Source organism: Hetaerina americana, unplaced genomic scaffold (genome assembly GCF_022747635.1).
Source record: "Hetaerina americana unplaced genomic scaffold, ioHetAmer1.1.p SCAF_23, whole genome shotgun sequence".
In the NCBI taxonomy this organism is placed as follows: Eukaryota; Metazoa; Arthropoda; class Insecta; order Odonata; family Calopterygidae; genus Hetaerina; species Hetaerina americana.
The window spans coordinates 291,485-305,972 of NW_027286797.1; the positions used below are offsets into that span (position 1 = coordinate 291,485).

Genomic DNA, 14,488 nt, shown 5'->3' on the forward strand with positions numbered 1-14,488 from the left:
AATATTTTAACCCCTATAGCTATCAGGACAATGTTATTCTGATCCCTTATTGTTCGTGAGAAAAATCAATTCTTAAATCTATGTGTAATACAATAAATCTCCCTAATTTTATTGACATGATCTCTCCTACTGTAGTATGATAGGGGTAATAATACATTTTCAACATCACTTCTAAAGACACATCCTTCCAATTTATGCAAGAGATTTAGTCTGTCATTTAACCTTCGCTCTGTGAGTGATTCTCAACCTAATTCCACTAATATTTTGGATACGCTACTAAGTTTAACATAACAATGTATTACAAATCTAACTCTATACTGCACATGATCCAAATCGGCAATCAATGCAACTTCGTGAGGATCCCGTACACTAGCAGCATATTATAAAAACCTAATCAGCAAAAGATAACATTTCTCTTCGATCTTTTCATCACATTTACCCAGTTTTCTTCTAATAAATCCCAATTCTTTGTTAGCTTGTCCACATGTATCCCCTATGTTTCACCAAGAGAGGTCGTGAATGATGGTAACGCCTATGTATTTAATCGTGCCAATACATTCCATTTTGGGTGTTCCCTATTCAGGTGGGTATTGCTCTTTTTCCAAAAATTTATCACTAAGTACTTCTTTAAGTTTAATTCTAATTTCCCAGTGTTAGACCAGGGTTGGATAGCTATAAGGTCATCTAATAAACCTGCTGTGTCCTGCTTTGCTGGCAAATAAATGTATCTTGTTAATGACTATGGAGTAAATTTCATAAATGTAAAGTAGGAATAAAAGAGGCCCGATTACACTTTCCTGGAGAATACCTAAGGTTACTTCTAACGGATTTGAGCTAACTGGGGATCGAGATGGTGTGGTGGCTATCTTACTCGCTTCCCACTGAGAGGGCCCAGGTTCAAATCCCAGCAGTGTTGAATATTTTCCAGAGGTATCTCCATCCCTACTTGAGGTCCTTCTTGGAGGGCTCTTTGAGTAAGTACGACATCCGTTGGATGGGACGTGCTAATGCTTTCAGAAATTCATTCTTGGCATTCGCCCTGGATATCTTATAATCATAAGTGATCTCATTCTTTTTGTTGCTAGAGAATTCATTCCTATTATTATTATCTTGTAATATAATATACCTGCCTTGTACCATCTACGTTCCATGTTACTTTCATAAATTTACTGGGAATGAACTTGTGGACTGCTGAGTTCGTGATTTCAAGGAAGTGATTCCACGTATCCTCAGTATTTTCGCGATTACTATCTTTCTTAAAACAAGCTAATTGGATTCTGTAGCACACACTTTAGGCCATTGAAGTCCCCTTCTTTAAACAAGTAAATTTTCCTTTCAGGCTTTTAACTTTGGAACCCATGTAGAGAAAACTTAACATTTACTACCCTGTGGCCACTAATACCTATTATAGTTTCGTTAAGACTTTTTTGGGAATATTCGTTGCTAACAAGTAATGAATATTATCGCCCTTAGATGGTGAGGTGAAAAGTTGATTCAATGAGTTCAACGTAAAAGGATTCAATAGCGATTCGCAGATATCTTTGTCTCTACTTCCCATTTTAATACTACATGTATGTGTGCTCAAGTCAGTAGATGGGACATTTAAACTCCACCAATTATACCGTCGCAATCATTGTGTTGGAATAAGAAACCTTTGATTTGCTGATCTAATTCTAGTATTGAATTATCTTTGTCGTCTGGTGGCCTGTAAAATTTGCATGCATAAATTCTTTTGGATTGAAGACTTTTAATTGAGCATCAAATTCTTTTCAAACCATTACCTGGAACTATCTCAGCCTGGCAGATGGAAGAATTTTTAACTGCAATAAATGCACCACCCTTGATTCTATTTGCTCTGACATTTCTGTAAACAGAAAAATATTTTGGGAAAATTTCACCATCGGCGATATCAGCCGATAACTAGCTTTCTGTTCCAGTAATTACATCTATGCCTATGATTTGAATAAGGTGATGATATTCTGTGGCTTTACTTTTTAAACTTTGGCAATTAACTACCAAACAGATGTTTCCTTGACATTATGGTCATTTGAAATTTAAATGTGGATCGTTCTCTAATTAATATTGAATTTCTGATAAAATTTTCCATCCAATGCTATCTGATTCAGTTTACCCATTACTAAGCCTGATGGCAAATAAAATTCGCACATGAGGGTAGGGGGTCCAGTCCCTTTCCCTGTGCCGGCTAAGGTTTCCCAGGTAATTCTGATACCCGAAAAATCACACAGCTTGTGTGGAGTTGAGGGCACCCGGGAATCGAACCTAGGCACTTTGGTCAGTAGTCAAACACTCTCTCCCTTGACAACTTCACACCCATCTATTATCAAATACAGGATTATTACTGCTACTCTCATGAGTTCCAAATGCACAGAAAGTATTTTTGGCCAAGTTCTAGCCATCCCAAGCTAATCATGAAAATAGTTTGAACCTACATATCTTCAGTCCTTGAATCCTGCACTACATATTTTATTTTTATAACCTGAATGATATCTGAAGAGAATGTTCACTTTTACCAGTGATTTTTTGGGATGCAAGTGGAATCATCAACATCGATTACTTGAAAAAAAGGACAAACGATAAATGAAGAGTATTATGAGGTCACTATTGCATTGATATTGGCCAGGCAAAGGCATCAAGATAAACATCCTTGTAGGGCAAAGAAAAAAATCCTCTTCTATCAAGACAATGACCGCATACACACATGTACAGTGTTGATGGTGAAAATTATGGAATTAAGGTTCAAATTATTACAAAATCCACTGTATTCACGAGATTTGGTTCCCAGTGACTTTCTTTTAATTTCCAAACCAGAAAAAAATGGCTCAGCAGAAAACAATTTACATCCATCAAAGAGGTCATTGCCAACAAAGATGGCTATTTCAAAGATCTGCCAAAAACCTAGTTTTTGGATGGCTTAAAAAAGCTGGAGAAATGCTGGGAAGGGTATTGAGCTAAATGGAGTGTTTGCTGAAAAATAAAAAAATCAACCCACTATAATTTGTTTTTCTATTTTTTTTAAGGACTTATTGAATGAACCACGCACATAATGGCTTCAAAAAACATCAAACTAATCAAAAATTTAGCTGAACAAAGATAATGTGCGTCAAATGTTGATTACCAAGTGTGAAGAAAATCAAGGCAAAGTCAAACTTACTGTTGGTGATAGGAATGCTGGCAGAAGAAGTGAACTGATGGAAGGTATAACTGGTTATCACAGGCACTGCACCGAGATCCTTGAAATATCATGGTGCTGGAAAAAAATTATTACATAAATAAGCTTACTCTTAGTGACAAACTTTCAAGATTCTTGCATAGCAGTAATAATATGGTATTCTAATAGAGTGAAACTTGCAATTAATTGACCCAAATTTACACAATCCCTGAATGTTAATACTTTTAATGGTCCAGAAAGCTCTCTAAATATTTTAATGCAATTATAAAATCAAATGTACACTCCTTAAATCCAGAATTCATGCAAAATCTCACCACCTCCTGTGGAAGACATTGGCATGTTTATTTTTTACATATTTTCCCAGATTTCCTTCACAAATGTAAACTTTTATGTTCATATTATGCACATCATTGTTTTGAATTGAAATTTGTTTTGCGATTAAATTGGTTGTTAAAGAATATAATAGCCAATTTTTCTAATGAACACCAGCCGAGTTAACTCCTGCATTGGTAATTTAAACCACGGGAAACGTTATACATTTTCTTTTCGGCAAGATCAGTTTTTTCTTCATTCAACATAGCAGACCAAAGAAACTATCTGACTTTGATCACAAGTTATTTCATTTTAGCATTGATTAAAATTGCTTTAGTATGATTCAAACAACTCAAAATCTTGAAAATATATAATTTGCATGAATATAGGAGTGATTTGGCAGAATTAGAACCCATTCATGCCCAAATAATAACACTTTTCCTTTACCTAAAAATTTATTACCAACCAGGATTTGGTAAACTACATCATCTTGTGGTTTCAATGCATAATTATCCTGAAGAGGATGTAGTACATCAAAACCTGATCCCTGATAAACATTTTATCCAATGGAAGTACTAATATTTAGACAAATTGAAAATTCTGCAGGTATTATACGAGGGTAGTTTGAAAGGTCCTAAGAATCACCATCAGATGTCAGTGCTAGCGCAACGAGTTTCCCACATTGTAATAGATAATCCTTTATGAGTGAACATGTAACGCATCAGTGCACTAGGAAATTTGTGGTGCGGATGCCTCTCTGTTGTAGTTCCCGAGTAGTGATTTGTGGAGATGGAAAAAATTGAGATTCGAGCAGTGATTAATTACTTCATAAAGAGAGGTATGAAAGGAAAGGAAATTCATGCCAACTTTCAGAACATTCTGGAGGACTCTGGTCCTTCATAATCAACAGTTGCCAAGTGGGCAAATAAGTTTAAATTTGGTCAGGACTGCTTAGATGATGATCCGCATAGTGTTTGGCCAAAATGTGCCACTAACCCAAAAATTACTGAAAAAGTGCATTAAATGGTCATGGAGGAATGCTGACTGAAAGTGTGAGAAATAGATGAAGCTATCGGGATGTCATCTGAACGTGCATATCAAAATTAAATGAAGAATACAATGTATCCTTCCATAGTCCTTTATTCACGCACAACTAGTTTTAACGCTCAAGCGTCATCATCAGTTACCCTCAGGTACCTCAGGTATCCCATTAGGACAGTGGAAAGATACATTGTATTCTTCATTTAATTAACATTAATTTCCACAAAGTTGAGCCGGGAACTATTGTGCATCTCAAAGTTTAACATTGGAATTGGTATGAGAAAATTATCTGCTTGATAGGATTCTTAACAAAGGATTACAAACACATTAGAATGGGAATTTCCAAACAATGTTTGACCCTGTGTAAGAGCAACCAACAAGATTTTCTGCACCGGTTTGTGAACACAGATGAAACTTGGGTTCACTACTATACCCAAGAGGCAAAACAGCAGTCAAAGCAGTGGAAACATGTTGATTCACCAACACAAAAGAATGTTAAGGCAATATCATCGGCCTGAAAGGTGATATCTTCAGTTTTCTGGGATGCGAAAGGGATTTTGCTAATAGATTATCTTCCCACTGGTCAAAAAATCACTGGACAATACTACTGACCTCCTGGACCAACTAAAGCAAAAGATACCCGAAAAAAGGCCACGTTTGGCAAGAAATAAAGTTATCTTGCATCATGACAATGCACGCCCACACACAAGTGTTGTTGCCATGGTTAAAAAACATGAACTAAGATATGAATTGCTGCCAAACCCATAAGCCTCATAAGAGCTGAGAGGAAAGATTGTGAGAGAAAAGTGGTGGGGTGAAAGGTTATTAGAGTATTTATGAGATAAACCAGAATCCTTCATTTTGTACTCAGTTTATAGTTTTGCAGTCAGTGTATAGTTTCTTTTTTACCCTCATAATAAAGGAATTCCACAAAAATAAACCTGAAATAGTTACCTTGTTTGTATATTATTTATTGCCTCCCTATATTCTTTTGTATCTTTTTGGTACTTTCCTACCAGTTCCTTCTCTTTCTCAGTGATTTCCCCCTCAGCAGAAAGCACAGCTGAGAGGAAGGAACGAAGCTCTCTAATTTGGGTCATTCCAGCACTAGGTCCACTGCCAGAAGATAGTGCATCCACCACCAGTAGAGGGGAGAGTAACTGTTTTTTAGCTGAGGGTAAAATGGAAAATGTGAAATTATTTAGAGTGACCAAATGCTCTATTAGTTAATACCATCTCCGGGAGCCCAGGCAACACTTCATTTGTGCACTTTTACAAATCTGAAGATAACAGCATTATAACCATGATTTCATTAAGTTAACCAGCATGAGATTCATCAAAAGCAACAATTTCTCCACAAAGAAGACACCCTTCACTTATAATTTACTATCTTATTGGCCAAGGACACCAAATGACAACTTAAAAAATTTCTTACACTTTAACTTTAAATGATGTGGTATTCCTCAAACCTGGGAGGCCACTCATTCCCTTGATTACAATTCATGATTTTTTCCCAATGAATATCATCCTTTCTCCAGACATTTTCCTTTGAACCTGCCATCCCATTATGTTGATCGCATTTATTAGCTACTGAAATAATTACATCTTATTCATCATTTTGTAACTAACATACTACAGTGTTTTAAAAAACCATTATTAAATCAAGTCAGAAGTATTTATTTGTCATTCATCATTTAAAAACTGAACAAACCCATGTTTCACTACAACTAATATGCTGGAAATTCCACCAATAGTGAAGACAAGCCATTTCCATGGCTTATGTGATTCAAAAAATGGAATAATGGATCACTGATTTAAAATACAAGCGTTTAATTAACATCTTTAATTGATCCAGTTTTGAAAATTGGCAAGTAAGTTACCAGCAATACAAAAACATACATGGATATTATTAGAAAGGACATTTATAGCAACCCCCATCTTATGCAAAATTTTCATAAATTCGTATCTTCAGCCTGTGAGCTATCAGGTTTTCCAACCATAGAAAGAAACTTAACAAAATCCATTAAAATCGCATGCCTCGAGTCATTCCATTACTTCATGTTACCATAAAAATATATTTACACTCTTTCACATGGCACCAATAGATGACCACACTTCCAGAAAGAATTAATGCTACTATGGTAATAGCTACACTGCTTTTTTCAGATTTGTAAACATAATGAGTTAATCGGAAAAAGCTGAAATAATGAAATTCTCTTTGTGTGTTGAAATCACTATATTTACTAAAAATTAAACTCAGATATGCATATAGTGACTTTAAGAAATCAGTCACAATTTAACTTACATTTACAGTTGTGATGATACATTTAATTACTTTGTAGCTATGCTATGCTTGTAGTCATGCTGTTTATTAACTTCTAAGAAAATCCTAGAGATGGTGCTCATATTATATTAAAACTCACTAGCATCTAGCTGCTAATTTTTTAATGAAATATTCTCATTTTCTTCATATTTAGCATTAATATTAAAATACTTTGATACTTTTCTGCCTATTCCAAGCATTTTTTATAAATTCTAACTTGATAAATCTCAGGGCATGCCATGGACTGAGAAATATGGTAAGCAACATTGTCACAGAGTACAATGAAACAAAATTTGTATCTATACAAAGTTAACTACTCAGCAAATCGATACCTCAGAAATGGAAAATACTAATGAACATATGCAAAAACATACTAAAATTATTCTTGAAAAAAGAATTTCAATAAATCATATAGTCGGCATAGTTTTTATCCAATTATATATTCAAATGGTCCAACTTTACTAAGCAATACCTGGAGACATTGTAAGTATACACAAGCAATTGAGAGACAATACAAAAATGGAAAGAAACAACAGAAATAAAATGTAGGTAATGACTATATTATTAATATTTATTGAAATAAAAATATAGCAATGCATCTGGAATGAGGAAAAATAAGGATTACACACACATATCCCGCACAAATTTCCTATAAAGACTGTTGTAAGATTTAGGAAGGTAAGGAAATCTCTAGTCCATCATTTTAATCTCAAAGCAATTTTAATTTGAAAGCATTAAACCATGGAAATGCCATTCTAAAATGCCATAAGATTAACTCAATTCCCTAGCCTCATGCATCAACTAATACTCCGAGCCAGAATACAATAATGGTGCATGCACCAGGGTCATCCAGAAAATAATCATGCAGTACAGAGTTCTTGCAATGCAAGTAGCCGCAGCTCAGCCTCAAATACCTTCAGTTGCTTGCCTGCTCACTGCGTGTGCGAGGTTCAAAAAGCTGTCATTCTTATTGTTGATTCTATAAGTGTTTATCAATGATTAAGAAAATTGAAAACGCCACCACTAAGGCTGTTTTCAGATTTCCCAATGCAAGCAAAGTGCGACCATGTGACGATATTCACTGTCAATCAAAGGAAGTTTATGAAGACAAATGTTACTGATGCAATGATTTTTTAAATATAGCTAGGTAATTCACGTTTAGTGTTTTCTTATAAATTTATTACTACCCAAAAGAAAGTGCTTTATCCATTTCAATGAATAAACTGACCATCTTTACACAGAATCTTTCCTGAATTCAAGTAATGCCAAATGATAGTTGTATTCAGAAATGCTCAGATACAAGTTGTTTTTACATTACCTACATATATATGAAGTCATGAAGACAAAATTTAAACAATTACCAATGCAACACCGTCACCCACCATAACAATTAAAAAAAGCAATTGCTAAACATTTAACTATGGTCAAAGTAAATTCACATTCATCATCAAGTATTAGGCATCTAATTGGGTAATTTTTATGAATCACTCTTTGTGCAGCACTAATATCAACACCCTCATTCCTACTCTAGCTTTGTTTTATCACAATTGCTTGTACAGTGAAATGACCAATGCCTGATCTCACATAGAGGGGAACATCATTCTCATTTGAAATTCCCGATTTTTACACCCTGTTCACTGACTTTCTTCAAAAGTTCAGCCCTTTCCCTCAATATCTGAAGAAAATACTCCTTTTTTCTGATTTTTTCTTCCTACAGACTTAATCAGAGAATGGGCACAACAGATCCACGTTTTACAAATGATTAGTATATTATCATCATCTATTCAAAAGCATTTCACAATTCTACATCTACATAATACCCAGCAAGCCGCTACGAGGGCATGTGGTGAGGGGTGTTAGGTCACCACCTGTAAATAGGAACAATACCACATGCAAAATCAACAATATGAAAAACTAAACCCACAGGGCCGTACACACTCATGCAAAAATGCCTTCATCCAACACTCATGCAAACACATATACCATAAACTAACAAAAGCAGTTGCACCCCAAGGATGTATCATGAAATCCATCCAACAACCCTAAAGCCAGGATATGAAAAGTAAGAAGGTGACACTCCACCACCACATGAACATGCAACACAAAACACTCTCCTCCCCAAGGAGACTTTGAAAGGTAGGGAATGCTACCCAATGTTGCAGCTAGTGGGTGGGTGCCCCCACGGAGAGGGGCGAGGGATTGAAGGGGAGGCTTAAAAACAGATGAACAGAACACTAATGAGGTCATTCGGAAAGGATGGGTTTTGCCAACAAAACGCACGAGGTTATTGAAAGAGTTGAAAGATTTAAGTAGAACTAATTATTCCCAAGGCGATGAGGGTGGCAAGTGGAATTTTTGCTATCAATAACCCTGCAGTTGCTATCCCCTATTGTCCGTGGGAAGGAGGAGTCCTTGAGTCGGCTAGTTCTGGCATCTTATTTCCTGAATTTTATATGCATGATCCAAGCGACCAATGTATGCAGGAGTGCGAATAATTTGTGAGGCCTTGGTGCTGAAACATGCTGATCTGAATTTATTTAGTAATTTTAATCTTGCATTGAATCTTCTTTCTTCTGATGATTCATACCCCAACTACATAAGCATTTCAGTGACACTTTTCATTTTATCATAAGAATTTTTAACGAAACGGGCTGCCCCGCATTGAACCTTTTCAATTTCCCAAATGAGGCCTTTTTCACTCGGACCCATATTCTACAAGTGTATTCTAAATGAGGCCTTACAAGAGCATGGTAACAACGTTCCTTGACCTTCGAGTCACTTCTGCCGACAATGCGTCCAATAAATCCCAATTTTATATGCTTGCCCGCAGACTTTATGTATGTGAGTTCCCCAAGTTAAGTCTTCAGTGAATGTAACACCTAGGTATTTTACCGTATCAACTACTGCTAGGTCAACGCCGGCTAATTTGTAAGCAAATCCCATTTTTCTTAAAGAAATTTACCAACCGAACATTTTTTATAATTTAATGTCAATCCCCATTTAGAACACCATTTAGTAATGCAATCTAAATCCTGTGCTAGAATAAAACGATCCTCATCCCTAGATATCTACCGATAGATCACCGTGGCATCCGTGAACATCCTAATCTTACTTTTCACTTCACGGTTCAAATGATTAACAAAAATCAAGAAAAGCAATGGGCCGATTACACTTCCCTGAGGTTACTCATATGCTGTCAGAACTAGCGCCATCAAGGACTACCCTCTGTTCCCGTTCTGAAAGAAAGTCTTCAACATTATTTATTGCACCCTTTTTTATACCCGCGACCTTTAATTTACCAATGAGTTTACCATGGGGAACCTTTTCAAATGCCTTTTGAAAATCTAAGAAGATTGCATCCATTTGCCTACCTCTTTCCCCCAATAAAAGTAAGTCATGTGTGAATAATCCTAATTGGGTTTTGCATGAGCGGGCAACTGCCAATTAGCAACTAAAAGGCAGAATGCCCAATGTGTTTCATTTTAATTCTCACATCCAAGTTCACAATATCTTCATTAAGAACATACCGATCATATCAAGAACCTCTCTCAGAGCAGGTTCCGGCACTTTTGGATCCCGGGCACATATCCAGAGGGCTTGAACCCAAAGCTGTTTGTCCAAGTGGTCAAATTTGCGACAGCATTCCAATATGGACGAATAATCACCATACTGAGCATGATAACTTATTATTTCCTGGTATCTAAAAGATAAGAAAAATGCTTTTCAGTATAAAAAATTATTAAAAATTCCAGGTTCCAAATAATCAAACTTATTCATCTAGTTTCTTAAATACCCTTTTTGAGGCACAGAAAAAACATTCATTCACAAGTCTCTTTCAGTAATGTAACTCACAGTTTAAAATCTTCATAAAGCAATATTAAACCCGCTTTGAAGTTATGTACACGACACAGGATTAGGGTTTGATTTTTATCATATTTGGAATCAGGATTCTTAAGAAGATGGATTAATTTTCCCTCCAAGCTCTTCCTTTTGGAACTGATTTTGTCTTCCTCTTCCAAACACACTCCATCAACTTTCATAAAGTCTTCTTCTTTTTCAGACTTCAAGGATGACCATATATGCAGGTAATGTTCCACCAGGGTATTATAAACCTGAGTACTTGAGTTGGGGCGTACCTAGAGTGAAAAAAAACCTTACGAAATCCCTCATATTAATTATGTCATACACCCTTTAATTGACTAAAACCTTCACAAGCATTAAAAAGCCATTCCGTTCCCACTGTAAAAAATATTCTTCCATTTAAGTGGCACCTTGGACTCTCTTTAGATTGATATATTCAGAATGGTATGGCATGAACAAAACGGTAATCTTCTGATGGTCTTCGAATGGGTTTGACACCCCAATCAACATTCAACCCTCTGTCCCAGGGTCCAATTCTGCGGGAGACCAAGCTACTTGAGTCAATTTTGTCCACAGGCCCCAAAAATTTTAGCTGTGGGGTCCCTTAGACTTCAAAAGGTGCCTATTAGCCATACTCCAAATTCATTTCAAATTGCTGGCCAATGCAAACCTGAGTTAGCATTTGAAGCTTACAATATGTGCGTTGATTTCTTGGCATCAATACAATAAAAAACGATTTCTGATAATAGCTATACTTGTATGTTTTATGAATGGGATAATAACATGCATTACACCCGAGGGAGATTCTCATTCCAAGAGTTGTTTAAGAACAACTATTCACAAATATGGCGACATATTGAAGGGAGTTTATCATGAATAAATATTTATTTCCATAATAATGACACTAATTCCAACAATATAATAACTAGGTATTATATTTTAACCAAAATAAAACATGCAAGCCTCAAAAACATGCATTTAGAATTTTAAAGACAAAACAAATGTGTGCATCACGGGTTAGGATATGTTCCTCAATGATTTTTGGAGATGACATGTGTGGCATTCACAATTTTAAAATAAAATAAAAAATAAACAAGGGGATCAAATTTATATTGTCACTGAAATTGTTGAAAGACCGGCAAATACAAATATAATAACTCTGTCCACTAGATTGGCAATGAAGTTAACGCCGCATTCAACAGGCTAAAGGAGTGTAATGGCAGTCCATTTAATTTTAGTTCTTAGTCAATTACGTTGGCCAAAACCCTCTGGGTCCTCTAATGCCTATAGAAAAGTGAAGTGTAGCTCATGAAGAATAAATTGTACCAACCGAAATTATATGCTCCAAAAACTCAACCAGTCTCTCTGAATTATTAAGAAACAGGTGTATGAACTCCTCTGCATTAGCCGATTTGGTTTCAGGAACTGTGGTCAGCCCATCCAGCATACTCTTAAATACAAGTTTAAAAAAAAGAATGAAAATTTTAATTTCACACTGTTTTCTAATAAAATAAGTGTGCTTAGAGAAAGTCACCACTACAACTTGGGACAAGGTACGGATATTGAATCTAAAGCACTTAGTTCATGTCATATTTCCAGCGATTAGCTTTACATGAAACAATCCCTGTAAATCCCCAAGCCTGCTTTCAATATCATAAGAGCTATCCTCTCCTAAGGCTCCATGGTAGCTTACAAATCACTACTTGTGCCACATCAGAAGATAGAGTGGAATCCTAACTCAACATCCATATTCTATTCCTTCACCTTCCTTGCTTGCCTTACATTTTCCCTCCAATCACAGTCTTCAACATCCTAATGCCAATCAATATACTTTTCATCCATTTTTTCTGTCTCCTTACGGTTTCTCTCCCCTGATACCTGGCACTTTTTCATTTGTTTTCCTTTCTGTCTACTTCACCTTCTCCATCCTTCATACCCGCTTCTCAAAAGCCTCCAATGTATGCCTATCACCCTGCACACCTTCAATGACCATGTTTCCGCACCATACATAACTGAACTTTAACAAGTCTTCCTAATGTAACATCCTTACTCAAAGTCCCTGTTATCTAATCCTTCCTCCTCGTGAAAGCTTCATTGTCTTCCGCAATTCTTCTCCTTATGTCCCTAATACTTTGACCATTTTGGTCCAGAACACTTCCGATATACGAAAACAGTTCCACCTGCTGTAGCTTTTGAACTCATATTTTGATATTTAATTTGGCCTTTCTTCCTCTAGAAAGCAGCATAACCTTTGTTTTGTTCACATTTATTCTAATCCCATATATATCACACCGTCTTTCCCATGCACTCAGCAATGCTTGCAAACCATTGCCTGATTGGAAAACTACAGCCTCATAATCAGCACACCCAACTAATTTTATGAATTCCAGACTGATTTTCATTCCTACCTCTACTTCTTCCCATTTAAGGATATAACTTGAGAATATTACTTTTGTAATTAGAATTATATTGATAGGAAGCATATTCCAGGAAAGCTTAAACCAATGATACATATACAACAACCTGAGCCCAAAATATTCTCAAGAATTTTACAAATCTTATTCATAAAACCCAAAAGGTTAAGAGTCTTAACAGCAATGTGCTCTACGTGAATCTCAAAACACAATTTATTGTCCAAGATAACCCCTAATTAAAAATATTTTCAGCTCTTTCGAAGATGATTCCAGCTGTATGAAAATCATATAAGATGGGAGACTTATTTTTATGATTGGTGTTGCAAAGCTCCGGAAAAAAATCCCGCCATCCACCGGTATGGAAATATTTGACTTTCGACATGAACAATACAAACCAGTAACCTGCAATGTATTGATATTTCATTTACTTCAACAATAGGTTGAATAATTGGATTCCAAGTTCAAAAAGTCAATTAATTGAATTTGAATGTCACACACAACCAGTGCTAATCCCGGGAAAATGTTCAAATTTAAAAAAAAAACAACCATGAAAGATTAATTTTTTCACAATTAAATTAAATAACACTATAATTTCATTTAATTATAAATGGCTCATCTCATGCCTAGTCCTGCCTGAAAACCTGACATCTCCTCTAACCTCAATCAGCGGTCACCTCCATAAATTGCCACATGGTGCCCACTTTAAACAGGTTTTGAATTAAGCAAACAGGGCTTAGCATTATGATTCTCTGCTCGTACCTCTGTCCAGCTTTAACCATCAGATAGGTATACAGTACATTATGACTGTTAATTACAGTTTACTTAGTTTCAGGGTTAAGTGTCTAATAAGGACTTAAACTGAAAGTTATACAAGCAATATAGCCTGTTCTAATTTAGGATGCTTAATATGGTATAATAAAATTCAAACAATCTATGTACTAGATGAAATTAGCATTTAATGAATGTAATATTTCATTTGATTGTTACACCATAAATTTTGTACATAAGTTACAGACAATATTTGTGATAATGTTGGTTAAATAGCTTGATGAATTAATGCATCGACAGATCACCAATATTTTCACATTCAAGGGACTCCAACACTATTTATGCTTATCGCTTTTGCCAGACTGCTTTGAATTGCACATTCAAAAGATTTGAAAATAAGCAGCATCTCTTTGAGGCTCGCCATGTATCTTCAATGACATCCAGGTGGGTTTTATTATATGCTAACTTAACACCTAAATAAGTACAAGTAGAAATATAATTACCCATATTATTTTTTCCTACAAGAGGCATAGAAATGGTTGCCTTTATTTTAATTGTCGATAATGAGAGGGTTGCTAT

At 35.7% G+C, this 14,488-nt stretch overlaps 1 protein-coding gene across 4 annotated transcripts in view; it reads right to left on the reverse strand.

Annotated features, from left to right (window-relative positions):
• Positions 1–14,488, reverse strand: part of Vps11 (vacuolar protein sorting 11) — a 106,035-nt gene that overhangs the window by 19,839 nt on the left and 71,708 nt on the right. For all 4 annotated transcript variants that reach the window (XM_071586548.1, XM_071586546.1, XM_071586547.1 and 1 more), the window contains 5 exons: positions 12,058–12,177; positions 10,719–11,002; positions 10,394–10,566; positions 5,498–5,714; positions 3,173–3,268 (listed from right to left, as the gene is read on the reverse strand). In XM_071586548.1, coding sequence (XP_071442649.1) covers positions 3,173–3,268; positions 5,498–5,714; positions 10,394–10,566; positions 10,719–11,002; positions 12,058–12,177 — 890 coding nt within the window. The remainder of the gene's footprint in view (positions 1–3,172; positions 3,269–5,497; positions 5,715–10,393; positions 10,567–10,718; positions 11,003–12,057; positions 12,178–14,488) is intronic.